Raw genomic sequence first — 20258 nt, forward strand, 5'->3', positions numbered from 1 at the left:
TTGCTCCTCCAGTCTCACCCCAGAATTCTCTCAATTTCACTGATGTAAATGTTAATGGGGCAGAGAGTTGTGAAGTGTTATATTAAGCAAACAAGTAGCCTGTGATTATAATCAGGGCTTAGCTGCGCTTGATTGACTATCAGCAGGTTCTTGGCATCATGTTTCTGACCTCATCTGCAGTCAGAGAAGCCTTGGCAGGGGAGCTTCACACATCTACTGAGCTGTCGATTGGCAACACCTCAGCCCTTTCGAGAAACAATGCTTCATTCTCCTACAGATATTGAGTGGACAGGATGTGTTTGTTAGGTTGATGGTGTAAGCTCGTTTTTACAGTATATGGATCATTTTTTGCACTCTAGTGGACTTGTTTATTGTTTATTGGGGATGGCTAGTTCTTGGTAAGTTCTGAGAATAATTTATTTGCCCAACTGAAACAGCTGAACAGAAAATTAAACTTTACCCCAGTACTGTCTAGATCTGGGCTTTTCAAACTGTTGGATGTCATGTGGAAATATGATTAAAATGAAATTCAGTTCTAAATAAAGTAAATTCATGTAAATTATCCTAAGGTAAGTCATACAAATTCTACAGGGCACAAAATGATAGGTCATTTGGACATGCAATCTGTTAGCCAATTGGCTCTAGTGATGTTTCATTTGTGAACAAATCCATATTTTGTATGAATCTTTATTAAAGTTAACAAATTTTTCTTGTTTACCTCCATACACTGACTCATATTTCTTGTTCAATGACTTCCCACTTTTTCGAGGCCAATGAGCTGTATTTTGAAGCGCAAGGCTGCTTTCCCTTACAAAAAACCTAAACTTGCCACAAATCTGCCGCTTGTTATTTTCACATGCAAATGAGCTTGTGATTCGCCACAAATGTTTGCCAGAGGTTTGCAGCTCTTCACCGCTAGTGGTGAATCTCCGGCAAACATTTGGCAACAATGGACAATTTGCTGCAAGTTTACCTGCAAAGCTCATTTGCATGTGGAAATTATCAGTGGCAAATTTGTGGCAAGTTTGCGGCAAATTTGCAATGATCTCTCGATTTTTGTAAGGGTTGTTGGCTTTTCATGCCTGTAAAGACTGAATATAGTGCGAGCCAATAGCATTCGAGTGCAGGCTGTGAAGGAGCATATCATTGGTTTGACCTGCTGAATAAATATGCCCTTCACTGAACCAGTCAAGTCTGTCGTTTGAGTTTGAACGAGATGAGATGTGAATTTACTGTTACACTCATTCGCAAACAAAGCGATTGAATCACTAAGTTATCTCATTCGTCGAAGGGGATTTGCTGACTGACTGAACAAGAAACATGTTGTTCATTCATTTCAGCATGTGAGTTGGTCACATTCAACAAGGAGAGAAAGGCATGTGTATAGGTTTGCACATAATATAATCCCCAATTTATAAATGTGTAAAAATATCTGAAGACCATATAGTTAAAATTACATGCATTTTGTATGGGAAAGTTGTGCTTTTGTCCACAGTGTAAAATATTTAACATTTTCTTGAATGTTTTTTTTGGTAAAAGTGAAGCTTAGCATATACCAAATCTAAAGTTGCCGCAGATTTGCTGCTCATTATTTTCATATGCAAATGAGCTTTTGATTCACCGCAAATGTTTGCCAGAAGTTTGCAGCTTTTCACCGGTAGTGGTTCACCGGTTACGACAATTCAGCGCCGGGTGTGCGTCGTCATGGCCCGGCCACGCCCTCCTCCTTGTCACATTCCTCCGCTGCCCGATTCAGGCCGGGGAAACCTCCGGCATGACGTGTTGCCCTTCCGGCCAGCTTTCTGATGGCAGGTCTTCCCTGCCTCTCTGGAGCCCTGTGAGAGATGGGGGGGGGAGGGAAAGAGCGAGGGGGAGAGACAGAAAGAGAGAGGAGAGAGAGAGAAAAAAACTCGCTTGCCAGTCCCCGGACACGCCGTCGCCTGGTCCTCAGCCACTCCTCCGACCTCTGATGGATGGCAGCGAGTCCTCCGACTCCTGGCGGACAGAACGGCTTCTCCCCTTTCTTGGCGGATGACAGCGGTTCCTCCGACTCTCGGCGGCCGGCAGTGACCCCTCCGTCCCCAGGCAGATGGCCGCGGCTGCTCCCCTGTCAGGATGGCAGTGGCGAGGACTCCACAACAGCGCATCCTTCCTCCTTCCTGGGTTTCGTCACCAATGTAACAGGGTAAAGGATGGGCAAGGAAGAGGCGGGAACCGGCTGAACAGTCAACGATACTTTAATTACATAAATGAACTTAAACATAAACACACACACAGCGGCCACGTGTGGCTCTCTCTCCCTCGAACTGGCACTCCTGGCTCGTCTTTATCCCTCTCCCAGCTGATTACGACAATTCAGCGCCGGGCGTGCGTCGTCACGGCTGGCCATGCCCTACTCGTCGTCACATAATTCCAATGCAAATTCCAACTAATGAACTGAAAGGGAGCCAGTTCTTTAACCATAGATATGTCTTATATACCCAGTGAAACTCTTTTCTATAAGTTATGGGGTCAATTATTGCTGGAGGTATTTTTATCGTATCCTAAAGTACACACCAAGTTAGGGGGATTCCAGCATTGCATTCCTTTTTTCAGATGATCGGAACATACGGCCTTGTCTCTTCCTGGTTCTGCATCCCACATTATTAATGGATGTTTCTAATTCGAGTTAGCTTCTGTTGTAACAGTATTCCTGTAGGCAGGAATCCATTTCAGCTTTCTTTTTCTCTTTTTAGAGATAACATATCACTCTCCCAGAGCTTCATATTGGCATCAATTTTAACACTAATAAACCACTGCTTGTTTTCAGTTATTTATTTTTTTCCACTCTTGGCCTTCTTTTGTGGATAATTTATTTGTCAAAATGAGATAGGAGCTGCCCATTTATGCTAAACTTATGACACAAGTCAGTCCAATTACTTTTCTTACTATTCGCCCTCCATCCTCTATTTCTTATCCTCCCACAGACCTTAAACGAGAGCCTTCCAGAAAGTTCATAATAGTTTAGAACATTATTAGTCATTAATGAATAATACTGTCACACCAGAAGCTGAGATTTAGAATATGTAGACTCCCATGCTGCATGGGCGCTAATTGAAAGAAGTGGCCTCTATTCTTTGATGGTTAGGTTTAGGGTTGGGGTTTGTGTTATGGCATAGGGATAATAAAATATGCATTCTTGTTGACTGTATTACATAATTTACAATTAAAATACTAATTGCTTTTGACATCAGTCTGTGGACATTTCACCCAGAAACTGGAGCTTGCACGTGCCCATACATTTAACAACACTTCCAGCTTCGACGACTGGAGGCAGTGATTCAAATTTCAGTAAGCACAGACTGTTTTCAGCTGAAGAAATTTTATACATACATTTTATTGTTTACCCCTGTCCCAGAAAGCCTTTAAATATTAAAATCCATCTATACACAAATATATACATTTGTACTGTTATTACTGCTGTCTCTCAGTTGTGGCATCATTTTCACAAAAAATGTGCCACTAATAAAGTTTTTTCAAAAAGTAAGTTTACCAGTGAGACAAGAGTGTCAATGAAGAGCATGCTTGAGATGAAATATGGGACATGATGTATGAAGAAAACAAAGAAAAATCAAGGTAAATATTACTTGTAAACAGGATATTTTTCTTCTGCTTTATTTCCAATCAAGAAATTATTGGAATAATTTAAATCATATATAAACTAACAGTTCCTCCCAAAATTAATCGTAATAAGTATTTTAATCTTTTGACACTCCTAGATTCTGGGGTTTTGAAAATTGTCTTGGAAAATGGAGGGGCCTCAGGTGTCAATAAGGTTGAGAACCACAAATTTAAAGTACATACAATGCTAGTTATGAATAGAAAATACAAAGTTAAAATGCAGTTTCCACCACCAAATGCTATCAAACATCATACATAATTTGAGATATGGCAAAAGTTTATAAAAAAAAAAAAAAAAAATACAAAAACAGTTTAATTTCTGAAAGTGTACCTGCCCAAAAGTGCCCGTAGTTGAAGAAATCCTACTATATTTGGCATTTATAGAAATAAAAAGTAGTATTATGTCTCTTGGGTAATGAGAAGCATGACACCATCCATTGAAAAAATAAAATAAAAAAAAATAAAAATTAGCTCCTTTTCTTACCTTTACTGACCCACAAGACCCAGCAGCATGATTTACAAAGATCACCCTTTGCAGATGAAGCCAATAAAAATCCCTGTTCACAAAAACCTCTGTTTGATCTCCAGCATCCTCTCTGTCCTGCTCAGGTCATTGTGGTGGTGTCATCAAGGCCCTGGAGCCCCTCTAATCCCCGTCCCTTGGGTGAAATTACACTTTATCTCCCTCATTTAATTAATGAGGAATTCAAAGAGAGCCATCTAATCCTCCTCATGACAAATGAGCGCTGTGTCACTGTTTTTTTATTTATTTATTTATTTTTACAATTTTTTTTATCTCTACTCTTTTATTTCTGCCCTCATACAGCCTTTTAAACAATTAGCAGGAGGGTGGACACTGTTTCATCTCGCTATTAGGATGGACATGCTCTGTAAAAGAGTATGCACTACATAAGAGATAGTGGCCACACTTTGTTATTGTCAGTGTTCACTTCAAAGGGAGAGCATAGCCCTCACTCCATTTTATCCTTTTTGGTGTTATTTCATCATCAGTGGAATTAGACTGTCAAAGACATTTTACCGTGTGATCTGAATACTAGCTATCTTTGTAGTTAGACACATGGAGTTTTAACAAGTTCAGAACTATTAGTTTGGTCCTTTGGTTAGATTTAAACTTGATGTAGCTCCTTTTTGATGTTGAAACATTTTGTCCTACCCCAGTGAAAAGGGGTCATATCATAAGAAATTAAATCTGCCTTGACCTTTTGAAATGAAAGAATTCGATGTACCAAGAAAATATACTTTTAGAACTCAAAACTTGAAGGCTTGATTCTAAGCCTTTTGACGCAAGAAACCCATGCCTTTACAATGTCTAGTTGATGATCAAAAACGTCCTGGTTACTTGCGTAACCTCCATTCCCTGATGGAAGGAACAAGACGTTGTGTCGATGTAGTGACACTAGGGGTCACTCTTGGGAGCCCGATACACCACTGGTCTTTGATAAAAGGCCAATGAAAATTGGCGAGTGGTATTTGCATACCACTCCCCCGGACATACGGGTATAAAAGGAGCTGGTATGCAACCACTCATTCAGGTTTTATGCTGAGGAGCCGAGACAAGGTCCCGTCCATTTCAGCGGGTAGTTCAGCGTTGTGGCAGGAGGGACACAACATCTCGTTCCCTCCATCAGGGAACGGTGGTTACGCAAATAACCAGGACGTTCCTTATCTGTCACTCACTCGACATTGTGTCGATGTAGTGACACTAGGGGTCCCTATACAAAAACGCCACAACTGGCTGAACTGTATTACATGAACTGGCGGTGTGTGACGGGCAGACCACTGTGTGCCTCGTAGCCAGCGCACCAAGCCAACACGTAACCTCCCCCAACACATTTATGAATGTCGAACGGCCCTTTGGGGACAAGTCGACTACCCAAAAGATAGAGACGGGCTAGCCTAGTCGTGGGCTCTTATCCCCTTTTTTCCCACTCCCTAAAAGGTCTAGTCAGGGGGGTGTCCCTCCCAAGGGGAAGACACCGCGGAGACCACACCCCACCCAGAGAGAGGGGGGGTATTTAAATGGAAATACGTCACATGGTCTTGCCGAGCTATTTCGGAAGTATGCCATGTGGGGGAGTCCCTAGGTAGGTCCTGCCCTACGGGGGAGGAGTTACTACAAGCATGGTGACTGGGGCAGAGGGGCCTCTGCCCAAGGAAGACGCAGTTTGCAAACAGGGAAATGAATTAGCGGAAGATATACGTTGCATGGGGTTACCTACGGGGAACCACCACATGCGGAGCACCTACCCCAGTACAGGGCTTAGTTAGCACGTGTACTGAGCCGGCAGCGAGTCTCTCCACAAACTCGTCTGCCACAGGGCTCGGAGGAAATCAACCAGGGAACACAGTTTGTGAACACTACTGGGAGTTAACGGTGCACGTCTTCAGCTCAGGGGAGGTGAAAGGCGCTATGCGAAAGCAATACACCTGGCCGTCTGTCCCGGACTTACCTGCTTGTGCGTGCCACTACATGGGACGAAACCGGTTCCACCTGGAGATTGTAGAACCTCGCAAATGTGAGAAAAGGCTCTGCAAATGTATGTTAGAGAGGCGCCCCTGGTCAAGGCCCAGGAGGCCGCAACACCCCTGGTAGAATGGGCCCATAGCCCTATCGGGGGCGGCACGTCCTGGACGTGATATGCCATAGTTATGGCATCAATGAGCCAGTGGGCGATCCTCTGCTTGGAGACAGCGCTTCCTTTCTCCTGTCCACCAAAGCAGACAAAAAGCTGCTCAGAGACTCTAAAACTCTGCGTGCGATCCAAATAGATGCATAAAGCGCGCACCGGACACAGCAATGTCAGGGCTGGGTCTGCCTCCTCCTGGGGCAGCGCTTGCAGGTTCACCACCTGGTCCCTAAAAGGGGTTGTGGGAACCTTGGGCACATAGCCCGGTCGAGGTCTCAGGATCACGTGAGAGTAGCCTGGACCGAACTCCAGGCATGTTTTACTGACAGAGAATGCTTGCAGGTCTCCTACCCTCTTGATGGAAGTGAGCGCAGTCAGGAGGGCAGTCTTCAAGGAGAGTGCCTTAAGCTCAGCTGACTGCAAAGGCTCAAAGGGGGCTCTCTGTAGACCCTGAAGAACTATAGAGAGGTCCCATGAGGGAACGCGGTGCGGTCTGAAGGGATTCAACTTCCTGGCATCTCTCGGGAACCTGATGATCAGGTCGTGCGTCCCTAAGGACTTACCATCCACTGTGTCGTGGTGTGCCACTATAGCGGCTACATACACCTTCAAGGTGGAAGGGGACAGCCGCCCTTCCAACCTCTCCTGCAGGAAGAAAAGCACCGATCTGACTGTGCATCTCTGGGGGTCTTCGTGTCGGGAAGAACACCACTTAGCGAACAGTGCCACTTTAAGGCATACAGGCATCTCGTAGAGGGGGCCCTAGCCTGAGCGATCGTGTCTACCACTGCAGGTGCTAGACTGATTAGGTCTTCCACGTCCCATCCAGGGGCCAGACATGGAGATTAAAGAGGTCTGGTTGCGGGTGCCAGATGGTGCCCCGTCCCTGAGAAAGAAGGTCCTTCCTCAGGGGAATTTGCCTGGGGGGCTGTCGCGAGGAGCATCAGGTCCGAGAACCATGTCTGGATGGGCCAGTAGGGTGCTAGCAGGACAACCTGCTCCTCATCCTCCCTGACCTTTCACAGGGTCTGTGCAAGTAGCCTCACTGGGGGAAACGCATATTTGCGAAGTCCAGGGGGCCAGCTGTGTGCCAGCGCATCTATACCGAGAGGTGCCTCATCAGGGAGTACCAGAGCGGGCAGTGGGAGGGTTCTTGGGAGGCAAACAGGTCTACCTGTGCCTGTCCAAATCGACTCCAGATAAGCTGGACCACCTGAGGGTGGAGTCTCTCCCTTGAGGGTAACCTGCCGTGACAGCGCGTCCACTGCAGTGTTGAGCTCGCCCGGGAAAAGAGATGATCTGAACCAGGAGGAGCTTGCTCTTTTCCGAGTTGACCCGAAGCCTAGTCGGCTGAGGTGCGAGAGCACCAGGTCCCTGTGTGCACACAGCATATCCCGAGAGTGGGCTAGGATTAGCCAATCATCGAGATAGTTGAGAATGCAGATACCCACTTCCCTTAACGGGGCAAGAGCTGCCTCTGCGACCTTCGTGAAGATGCGAGGGGACAAGGACAGACCAAAAGGGAGGACCTTGTACTGATACGCCCGATCCTCGAATGCAAACCGCAGGAAGGGTCTGTGTCGAGGTAGAATCGAGACGTGGAAGTACGCGTCCTTCAGGTCTACCACCGCAAACCAATCTTGATGCCGGACGCTCGCCAGAATTCGTTTTTGCGTCAGCATCTTGAACGGGAGTCTGTGTAAAGCCCGGTTCAGTACTCGCAGTTCCAAGATTGGCCGTAACCCACCGCCTTTTTTCGGTACAATGAAGTAGGGGCTGTAAAACCTCTTCTTCATCTCGGACGGAGGGACAGGCTCTATCGCATCCTTCCGTTGGAGAGTAGTGATCTCCGTGCGCAAGGTAGCAGCGTTCTCGCCCTTCACCAAGGTGAAGTGGATGCCGCTGAACCTGGGCGGACGCCTGGTGAACTGAATCACGTAGACGAGTTGGACGGTCTGGACCAGCCATCGCGACGGATTGCAAAGTGCAAGCCATGCATCCAAGCTCCGAGTGAGGGGGACCAAGGGGACAATCTCGTCGGATGTACCAGCAGGTGGGGCCTCGCGGCAGGGCGGAGCTCGAGGTGCTACGCCATGTTGTGGCCATGCTGAGTTCAGGGACATCGAAGCACTTACCTGGCTCCTTGTGACCACCCCCGGAACAGCCTGTGACGGGGGAGGAAGAGGCCTGTCCTCGTGACCTGTGGAGACTGTCACATCGGGGGCGGAATTGTGCCACAGCTGGGTGCGCAGGAGCGGGGAGACCACCGCTGGAGCGCCAAACCTGCAAGAATGGAAAGGTGGACGGTGGTCATGTACCCGGTGTGCACGGCCGTCATCATCAGGGAATGAGGAAACCGCTCTTTTGCTGAACTGTTGGGTAACGCAGCTACTTGGGCATGCGGCGAAATTAAATGAAAAAGCAACAAAAGATTCTCCTTCCTGCGGTGGGCTCCACGCCGTGGCCGGGCCGAAGGGGTGGGCTGCGGCGGAGCCGGTGCAGTCACCGTAGGGGGACGCCCTTGGTGACAAGCAGGTGGGGTGTGGGATATTGAGCCACGCTGGGGCAGGATGTGCCGGATAGCCTCCGTCTGCTGCTTCACTGTCGAGAACTGCTGGGCAAAGTCCTCAAAGGTGTCGCCGAATAGGCCAACCTGGGAAATGGGGGCAGCAAGGAACCGTGCCTTGTCGGCCTCACCCATCTCAACCAGGTTGAGCCAAAGGTGGTGCTCCTAAGCCATGGTATGCAGGGCGGAGGTGGCTTGTCCAGCGGCTCTGTAGGCTTTGGCCATCAGGGATGATGTGAACCTACAGGCCTTGGACGGGAGCTTTGGGCGTCCACGCTAGGAGGTGGCAATCTGCGGGCATAGGCTACGCCGAATAGCCCCTGGCCACCCTGTCATCAAGGGTAGTGAGGGCAGGGAGCTGAAGGATAGGGACCAGGCAGTAAAAGGTGCCTCCCACGATCTTGTCAACTCCTCATGCACTTCCGGGAAGAAAGGGACTGGAGTGGGGCTTGGCTGCTTTGAGCGGCGCTGCGAGCCCAGGAACCAATCATCGAGCCGCGAGGATTCAGGGGAGAGCGGAGGGTTCCACTCTAGCCCAACGCTTACGGCTGCCCGGGAAAGCATGTCCATCATTTCCGCATCAGCCTGTGACTGGGCAACCACACCTGAGGGGGGGAGCCCAGCTGAGGCTTCTGCGTCCGACTGGATGAGCCCGCTCTCCGATGCTGCGCTCGAGAGCTCATCAGCTTCGCGGGCTCCGAACAAGAGGTCGAACTCGCCGTGAGACGAGCTGGCGGACTCATCCAGAAGCCCGATTGGGGCAGACGAGTGTGCTGGGGAATAGGAGGTCCATGGGGGGGATACCCGGCAGAGGTGGTCCCATTGGGGTCCCCAAATCGCCCCCAGTGCTAGCCACGCTGCCCTCATACCCGCAGGTAGAAGGACCGAAAAGCAAGCCGCGACTGCAACGTTGCCATGGTCATGTTCTCGCAGTGAGTACATGATCCATCCACAAACGCTGTCTCCGCGTGGGTCGCACCCAGACACGAAAGACAGCGATCGTGACCGTCAGAAGTTGAGAGGTAATGATCACAACCAGGAATAACACACAAACGGAAAGGCATCTTTAAAAAGATGCGTCTTTAAATAGACGTTCCGTGTGTGCCGCTCTTTTAGAGAAATATACTATATGCAGAGGAGGGAGAAGCCGCTGAAATGCACCGTCAGATCCAGCAGAGGTGAATGAACAGTCAGCTCAGTAAACATCGACCGTTCGGCTCCGAAGAGAAAATCTGAATGAGTGGTTGCATACCAGCTCCTTTTATACTCGTATGTCCGGGAGAGTGGTATGCAAATACCACTCGCCAATTTTCATTGGCCTTTTATCAAAGACCAGAGGTGTCTCGGGCTCCCAACAGTGACCCCTAGTGTCACTACATCGACACAACGTCGAGTGAGTGACAGATAGGGAACCTAGTCCACCCAGTCATGGTGAGTCATGGTAACAACAGACAAACTAATGATAACAATAAAATGTGGTGAAGTCTGTCAAACCTTGTGCTATTTCTGGCTTTTTGTAGCACTTTCTACTTTGCATATCCTGCTGAAGGATCCTAATATTACAAAACCCGATCCCTGATCATTTCAGTTTAATCCAAAAGTTTCTGTGGCACATTACAGTGCAGATTGTTTTTTTGAATCTGCCATAGTGTAATGCAGGCTTTGCAAATAGGCTGTTACTGATGGAGCAGTTAAAACCTAGAATCCTGCAGCCTGTGTGTAACTGCAATGAAGAGGCGTCTTAAAGGCAAAGCAAGAAACAATAGAATAGTTTATGGCATACAGGTACTTAAAATGGTACTTTCATTTTTCCTTTAGGGGTGGTTTCTTTGTCACTCACACATATTAATGGGTCATTGACCAATAAATTTGTCCTGGATTATCTTTTTAATATCTAGTTTAAAATGTGTCAGTTTTGTGGCAGTCCAATATTTGTGTCCATGTTGATTTCATACATTTTTGAAAAACATGTTTAGCATTATATTGTAAATATATATATATATATACACACACACACACACACACACACACACACACAGTGCTGGGTAGTAACAAATTACATGTAATCAGGATTATGTAATCAGATTACAAAACCAAGTACTTTTAATTGGATTAAATTACATTTTAATATACTTGTAATCGGACTACAGTTGCTTTTTATAGATTACATGATTACATATTAACAAGGCAATGACAGTAAATTGTAAATAATTGATTTGATCATTTTCATATCAATATCATCATCATATTCTTAACAATAGTCTCACCGATTAACATTTTGAGCATGTGCTGCTTTTATATTACAACAGTAATATGATATGCACCTCAGCTATGGGATAGGTGATGGACTATTACTAAGTAGTAAGGGTTAAAAGCAAGTGTGTCAGAGATTTAAGTTGTTAGCTTTGACCTAGCAATGCCACTGTTGTTGATTTCAGTAATGTTTCTAAACTCAGCAAAAAAGAAACGTCCTCTCACTTTCAACTGCTTTTATTTTCAGCAAACTTAACGTGTAAATATTTGTATGAACATAAAAAGATTCAACAACTAAGACATAAACTGAACAAGTTTCACAGACATGTGACTAACAGAAATGGAATAATGTCAAAATCAAAAGTAACAGTCAGTATCTGGTGTGGCCACCAGCTGCATTAAGTACTGCAGTGCATCTTTGCCTCATGGACTACACCAGATTTGCCAGTTCTTGTTGTGAGATGTTACCCCACTCTTCCACCAAGGCACTTGCAAGTTCTCTGACATTTCTGGGGGTAATGGCCCTAGCCCTCATCCTCCGATCCAACAGGTCCCAGACGTGCTCAATGGGATTGAGATCCGGGCTCTTCGCTGACCATGGCAGAACACTGACATTCCTGTCTTGCAGGAGATCATGCACAGAACAAGCAGAATGGCTGGTGGCATTGTCATGCTGGAGGGTCATGTCAGGATGAGCCTGCAGGAAGGGTACCACATGAGGGAGGGGAATGTCTTCCCTGTAACGCACAGCGTTGAGATTGTCTGCAGTGACAACAAGCTCAGTTCGATGATGCTGTGACACACCACCCCAGACCATGATGGACCCTCCACCTCCAAATCAATCCCGCTCCAGAGTACAGGCCTTGGTGTAACGCTCATTTCTTCGACAAAAAATGTGAGTTTGACCATCACCCCTGGTGAGACAAAACCACGACACGAAGAGCACTTTTTGCCAGTCCTGTCTGGTCCAGCGAAGGTGGTTTGTGCCCATGGTGACGTTGTTGCCGGTGATGTCTGGTAAGGACCTGCCTTACAACAGGCCTACAAGCCCTCAGTCCAGCCTCTATCAGCCTATTGCGGACAGTCTGAGCACTGATGGAGGGATTATGCATTCCTTGTTGTCGGACATTTGTTGTTACCATCCTGTACCTGTCTCGCAGGTGTGATATTCGGATGTACTGATCCTGTGCAGGTGTTGTTACATGTGGTCTGCCACTGCGAGGACGATCAGCTGTCCTTCCTGTATCCCTGTAGTGCTGTTTTAGGCATTTCACAAGTACGGACATTGCAATTTATTGCCCTGGCCACATCTGCAGTCCTCATGCTTCCATGCAGCATGCCTAAGGCACGTTCACGCAGATGAGCAGGGACCCTGGACATTTTTCTTTTGTTGTTTTTCAGAGTCAGTAGAAAGGTCTCTTTAGTGTCCTAAGTTTTTATAACTGTGACCTTAATTGCCAACCATCTGTAAGCTGTTAGTGTCTTAACGACCGTTCCACAGGTGCATGTTCATTAATTGTTTATGGTTCATTGAACAAGCATGGAAAACATTGTTTAAACCCTTTACAATAAAGATCTGTAAAGTTATTTGGATTTTTACAAAATTATCTTTAAAATGCAGTGTACTGAAAAAGGGATTTTTATTGTTTTATGCATTTAAAATGTTTTTTTTTTATTTTTTATTTTTTAATTATTATTATTTCTTACTACCTCAGCTCACACAGTGTACTTAAAGGTGCTGTAAGCGATTTTAGCCGTTCCAACTTCCACTGCACCGATACCGTTGAAACCGACACAAAGCATGTTCCCACGCTTGTCAAACAGAACAGTAGTGAAATAGTGCCCTCAGCTGACAAATATATATCAGAATATGACATTAAGCCTCAATAGTACACTGCAACAACAAAACTATGAGAACGCCAAAAATGATTGACAGGCAGAAAGCACCTCAGACGCTGTCTGATTGGCTACAGAACGAACATGTCCATGGTTTGCGGCACTTTTTATTTTACTTTTTACAAAGATTATAAATGTCACAGTGATCCTTGTGATATCTCAGGGCAGTTATTTCAGTGATATCTTTCAGGTAGTAGGATTATTTTTTGCATACCTTTCCATGACAAAATCACTTACAGCACCTTTAATTGCTTCAAAGGATCTAGTGGGTGCCATCTCTAAGGGTCCTGCCCGCATGGTACACAATAGTTCAACTGCAAAATGTGCAGAAATATGGAACAAAGCCCATCACTCTACTGTTGCTTCTGATGAAGTGGAGTCCACTGCATGAAACTTGACATAAATTGAACTGAACTGTTACACCTTCAGGAGTAGAGAAGGAATTACAAGCTGACATAATTGTCAAAGACAGGACATCCTCCTCTGGTTTGTAAATGTGAGATATATCTCAGCATCATGAGAAATTGGAGTTCTGGTCCTGTTTCTACATTGCTAGTGGGAGGGAGAGTGAGAGGAGAAAGAAAGAGAGTTTTCAGTGACAAATCTCACTACACACTGCCTGATGTGGAGCAGCCAAGTGCAATGAACTTTAGACAGGTCTGACGACAAGCCTGCATTACTAAATATACACAGGAGTACCAGTCCCTCAGGAGTCCCCACCACCCCACCCCACTGACACAGCTCCTTTCACTCAAATCGTTTCTGGGCTCTCAAGCTCCAAAAAAAAAGTATAAAGCACTATAATAGCATCATAAAAGCGGTTTATAGATAGTCCAGTATATTGGTCAAGGCCGATTATCTGTCCATTATGAGACAGTGATTTTTTCAGCTGATAACTGTGCCTGATTGATTAACAGGGGTGTGGCGGGGTGAGCAAGAGACAGACACACTGGATGTGTTGTCAAGCCTCGAAGAGGCATTTATTGGAAATAATAATAAACATAAAAAAGTTCAAAAATGGGTATAAAGTGTCCATGAGGGAATTAGTGTCCAAAATAAAGGGGAATCTGGCATCCTTGTGGTGAGAGGGGACGTTGTGCAAGGATGGGGAGTGTCCACAGGAGGATCAAGGATGTGGGCGGAGTCCGGCAGCCACACGCGTTTCCCTCACTGGTGTGAGGGTAAGGGCGGCCCGGCATCCATGCCCGGCAGCAGCTACACATGCTCCAATTCCCATCTAATTCACGCTGGGGATCCGTGGGTGCAGGTCTGGTGCACATCTAATTCGGCTGGTACCCTCCCCGCTCTGCTCCTGGATCTGAGAGGACACCAGTGTGTGCACACATGAAGAATAGAAACCGGCTCCCCATGAAGAGGCACGCTATGTGTTTTGTTTGGCAGCGTTGATGACACTCATCATCTGCTGTCCAAACGAGGCTTATTATAATTATGTGCCACTTCTATTGCCCAGCTCCCGTCGTGGGCCTGGCTGAAGTATGGCCCTTTGAGGCAGGGCGTTCCACCTTGTCTGAATGCCAAACTCAACTGACAGTCTTGTCACATTTTCAGTTTTCTTCTCGTCACGCTAGCGTAACTTTTTTATGCCAAACGTTTCAAAAGTTAAGTGAAAAAGGAAAGTGAATTTTAAAACTGATGGTGGTGCTATAGAGTTTGTCCTAGAGACCCCAGTCAATGAGCCAAATGTCTTAATTTTCCTCTTTTTTTAAGTAAATAAATTTTGTATAAAAAGTGTTTATTCAGCAATTTTGCTAGTCCATATGACTCGAGTGCTATATTCCCAGTCTACTGAAGCCATACACTAGCTTTGAGTGAGATGTAAGTTGTTATTCACTGAAAGTCTGTCCCTTTGCTGAAACTCTCAATGTTCATTCACACCTGTGTTACTGATGCTTTTAAAACTAATCAAGCAGGTCGTTTCAAAGCTTGGTATAGTTACCATGTCAATGAAAAAAAAAAAGAAATGTTTTTCATGTACACAAATAGGAAAAATCAAAAGCAACAGCATGTGGTGGCATCAAAAAGGTTTGACATATGGACAAATTGTTAACAGTCAGTCCTGCAAACTGCTTCCATTGATATTTTTGTTGATAGGCAAGGTGCCATGAATACAAATGAGAATTGTTGGTTTACACCAGTCAGTCCTGGTCAGTGTGTGTGTGTGTGTGTGTGTGTGTGTGTGGTGTGCGTGTGTGTAGACAGTGCACTGTGCACTCAGGTGAGGCAGAGGCAGGTGCTATTAGTAATGGATGGAGAACACACACACACACACACACACACACACAGAGACAGAGTGAAAAAGAGAGTGGATGATGCATGTCCAGTCCGTCTGCAGGCACTTCACAGTACTCTATTAATTGCATCCAGCCTCCAAAAAATTATATTTGCTCTGTTTTTCTGAAAAGGTTATTAAATAAACCTGCTGTAGCATGTGTGTTCATATGTGTGCTGGTATGAGCAGTTGTGAAGACCTTTAGAGGCCTGACTGTGAATGCATGTGTGTGTTTATGAGTTTGGTGTGGTTAGCAGAATGTTGTGACTGTTTTTCAAGCAACTGTCTGTAATATCAAGCTTAAAGCAACATACTCATCTCTGCTTTGATCATGGAGACTAATGCACACTTGCACGCATGCTGACAAACTCTCTCTCTCTCTCTCTCTCTCTCTCTCTGCACAAATGTGAGAGTTGATTAAAGGGGAAGAGCGAAGAACTACTTCAGGTTTCAACTTACAAAACATGTACTATGGCCTCATATTGTACTACCATGCTATATATATATATATATATATATATATATATATATATATATATATATATATATATATAAATACACATTTCATGTCCATGTACAGAAGTTTACATATACCTTAGCCAAATACATTTAAACTCAGTTTTTCACAATTTCTGATATTTAATCATAGAAAACATTCCTTGTCTTAGGTCAGGTAGGATCACTACTTTTTTTTAATAATGTGAAATGTCTGAATAATAGTAGATTTATTTCAGCTTTTATTTCTTTCATCACATTCCCAGTGGGTCAGAAGTTTACATACACTTTGTTAGTATTTGGTAGCATTGCCTTTAAATTGTTTAACTTGGGTCAAACGTTTTGGGTAGCCTTCCACAAGCTTCTCACAATAAGTTGCTGGAATTTTGGCCCATTCTTCCAGACAGAACTGAAAAAGTTATATTAATGACTCTTTTATGTTATGTTAACATTAATTCATGTTCTATTAATTACTACAGAGTCAGGTTTGTAGGCCTCCTTGCTCGCACACGCTTTTTCAGTTCTGCCCACAAATTTTCTATCGGACTGAGGTCAGGGCTTTGTGATGGCCACAACAGTACCTTGACTTTGTTGTCCTTAAGCCATTTTGCCACAACTTTGGAGGTATGCTTGGGGTCATTGTCCATTTGGAAGACCAATTTTCGACCGATCATTAACTTCCTGGCTGATGGCTTGAGATGTTGCTTCAATATATCCACATAATTTTCCTTCCTCATGATGCCATCTGTTTTGTGAAGTGCACCTGTCCCTCCTGCAGCAAAGCACCCCCACATCATGATGCTTCCACCCCCATTCTTCACGGTTGGGATGGTGTTCTTAGGCTTGCAAGCCTCACCCCTTTTCCTCCAAATATAACGATGGTCATTATGGCCAAAAAGTTCAATTTTTATTTCATCAGACCAGAGGACATTTCTCCAAAAAGTAAGAACTTTGTCCCCATGTGCACTTGAAAACTGTAATCTGGATTTTTTATGGCGGTTTTGGAGCATTAGCTTCTTCCTTGCTGAGCGGCCTTTCAGGTTATGTCGATATAGGACACATTTTACTGTGGATATAGATACATGTCTACCTGTTTCCTCCAGCATCTTCACAAGGTCCTTTGCTGTTGTTCTGGGATTGATTTGCACTTTTCGCACCATACGTTTATCTCTAGGAGACAGAATTCGTCTTCCTGAGCAGTATGATGGCTGCGTGGTCCCATGGTGTTTATACTTGCGTACTATTGTTTGTACAGATGAACGTGGTACCTTCAGGCAATTGGAAATTGCTCCCAAGGATGAATCAGACTTGTGGAGGTCCACAATTTTTGTTCAATTAAATTTTGTTAATTAAACAACTTGCCAAAATGATAGTTTGCTAATATGAAATCTGTGGAGTGGTTAAAAAATCAGTTTTAATGACTTCAGCCTAAGTGTATGTAAACTTCTGTCTTCAACTGTATTGATTTATTTGGCAAGTAGCCATTTTTTATTATTTTTTTTTTATTTTGTTTTTTTTTATTAATTACTAACCCAACCCAAAGTTATACTTGGAAAACTGATCCGAACCTGACCTGAAACCATGCTACTGTTTGCAACTGTTGATTCTTTAGGTGGTTTTGCTCCCAAGCTCAGATACCTGACACTGCTTGAAGCATCAGTAGTGGGTCATTCAGGTCTAACCTAACCCTAACCCTGGAGACTAACTTCCAGTGGACGGAGAGACAAAGAAAGAGAAATGAGATGCAATGGATAAAGAAACTACAAACATGGGCACCCAATGGTTTTAACTGGAGGTGAGAATGGGGTTTGGAGACTTGAGGAGGTTGGTTGTGGAATTTACATTTTATGCCTCGACCAAATCTCAACTCTAAACCTAACCACAAATAAGGGTAATTTTATGATTCTTTTATGGCTTTATTTAAACTAAGCCATTATGGCTTAGTGGTAAGAACTACCTACTTGTGACTGAGGAGACATGAATTCAAATCCAGTGTAGGCTAGGCTGTATCCACCTTATTGTGCAACGAGGAAGTTCCGCTGGCATGAACCACAGTGTAAATAACTAGAAGGTTATAATCCCAGAGTTATTGATCTGGGGTTATAAACTATCACACAACCACAGGATGTACAGTAGAATTATGTGCCAATGTCAGATAATTTTTCTAATGTCAGCATTTATATTAAAAGAGTAAGTAAACCATTCCCTTGTTGTGTGTTGTTGTATTGAAGAGACGGTAATAAAATCTGCTTCTTTCTTTACCAAGATCGTGACGATGCAGTCTTTCTTGTCTCCATGTAAACCTCCGTTCATATGTACCTGCATTACCTCCAATGATGCCTTTATTTGTTTATTTCCAAAGGCAATATTTCATAAGCAATTCTGAATGCCATATCTGCGAGTTTGTTTACTGTGCACCGCTAAGAAATTGAGAATGCTCTCTGACAAGAACAGAGAGTAAAATGCGTTTGTTATTTTGCCAAGATGAAACAATATGAAGTTTTGTTGCAAAGAAAAGTTGAAGCAGCATTTCCCCAGCATCTTCTCTCTGCTGGCTGTGTAAAGTTTGTGGAGGCATATCAAGACAGTGCCCAGGACTGTCCGTGTCAGTGCCTGATTTAATTCATTCTGCCTGTGCAATAGTGTGTGATTAAACGATGGCAAAATGCGATAAATGGTAAAACTATATGCACTCAAAACCAGTGAGTTTATGAAAATCGTAATTAATGATAATAATATGTCGACCTTTATTGCCAACCTGTAATATAAAGCAGCATAATGTAGTATTTTTGTATAGCTAAAATAGCTGGAAGTGGCTTATACCACCCTAGTTTTGCTTAAAAATAAGGTGGATAATACTAACAGTATAATAGTTGGACTCAAGTTCTATTTTTGAGGTTACATGGGTATACAGATGATATGATAGACTTTTAAAAATACAATGCTATGTTTTTTTTTATGGTTTTATAATTCCCTTAAGGTGTTCAGTCCAAAAAAACAAAAACAAAAAATCCCCCCTGAGTTTCCACTGGGAGACTGGATTTCAAATCCCATGGGGGACATGAGTTCCTGAGTCAAAACCACAGACAAATGGGAGATCTCAGGTGGGAGATGGGTGTTGAGGATGTTTGGGCGAGGCTATTCCTTCAGTGGCGAAGGCTGGCAAAAGGCCGTAACACCATCTTGGGCTGTATGCAAGGTGGGCAGGCCCACCTGAGATCAGCTCCTTTTCTTAAACCTCTGAGGTCCCAAAGTACTTTTAACCATCAGAGTTGCAACATGGGCCAGTGTCACAATTAAGATTAATCAATCTTTCTAAATATCCTATTTCCTTCACCTAACCCTAACGTAACGTAACCTAACCTAACCCCTAACCCTAAAGGAAAAAAGTGTTTTCAACTTACCTAACCTTTTCTCAGTCTCTCTTTAACTCACTCACTCATTCGCTTTACATCCATTCTTACCCTGTCTTTTGTCTTCTTGTTTTCATAGGTACTGCTTTAATGAAGAAACAGACCTACTAACAATCGCGCAGAAGGGACCCTCCAGAAGAATTATGGGGTCACCATGGAAACCACTTCTTCTGCTGTCAGTTATCAGTGGTATGGCAGGTAGGAGAGCAGTGGTGCGATTATATCAAGATAAGAAACTGCCTTTCCTCAAAACAGACTCCCTCTGTCTCTCTCTCTCCTCATATCTTCCTCTTTCTCACAGCAACATTGACAAAGGGCTGCTGTGAAACACTTCATGTTATTTCCTGGCTTGTTAGTGCTTGACTGGGCAGATATTCGCATTATCTGCAACTCACATAACATCTTACACTTATTTTCACAATACGTAATCAAAATTCACAAAAATATATGTGTAGAGCCGAGGAGGGCGGGGCCAGGCTGGAATGACGCACACCCAGTCCCCAATCAGCCTGATGGGGCACGCGAGGGATAAAGGCTGCCGGGGATGACAGTTCGAGAGAGAGAGAATTACAGGCAGCTGTACTGTGTGTGTGTTTATGGTTGTCTGTTTTTGTTTAAGTTGTTCATTAAATTATTATTTAAGTTGTCAAGCCGGTTTTCGTCTCCTCCTTTCCCTCGAACCCCCTTACAATATGTTACTGTCCATTAGTGCCAGACCGATATATCAGTCAGCCGATATTAGCCTTTCACCGAAATATTGGCATCGGCGTATATGTTTACTGATATGCGCCGATTTGAACACAATGCAGAACATAATGCAGAAAACAATGCTTTAGAATTGGTGTCATTACATAATATGTTGAGCAGAGCGCGCTCCGACTCCATTGTTTACAGAGCTGACTCTGAGCTGACGGTGGCTCTGCAGACAGGGCGGAGTTGAGCTGTGTGTTTTCACAGTAAGTTGCTAACTAGTTTGTGAAATACATACTGGAAAGTTAATAAACAATGACCCCATCATTTTCCCTTTTCAATATTAC

General features: G+C 44.4%; 1 protein-coding gene across 3 annotated transcripts in view; it reads left to right on the plus strand.

Moving 5' to 3' along the window:
- LOC127455675 (contactin-5-like) overlaps positions 1-20258 on the plus strand; it is a 389595-nt gene that overhangs the window by 111738 nt on the left and 257599 nt on the right. For all 3 annotated transcript variants that reach the window (XM_051723705.1, XM_051723706.1, XM_051723707.1), the window contains exon 2: positions 19301-19419. In XM_051723705.1, coding sequence (XP_051579665.1) covers positions 19301-19419 — 119 coding nt within the window. The remainder of the gene's footprint in view (positions 1-19300; positions 19420-20258) is intronic.

The sequence above is a fragment of the Myxocyprinus asiaticus genome, chromosome 18, assembly GCF_019703515.2.
Source record: "Myxocyprinus asiaticus isolate MX2 ecotype Aquarium Trade chromosome 18, UBuf_Myxa_2, whole genome shotgun sequence".
NCBI classification, from domain to species: Eukaryota; Metazoa; Chordata; class Actinopteri; order Cypriniformes; family Catostomidae; genus Myxocyprinus; species Myxocyprinus asiaticus.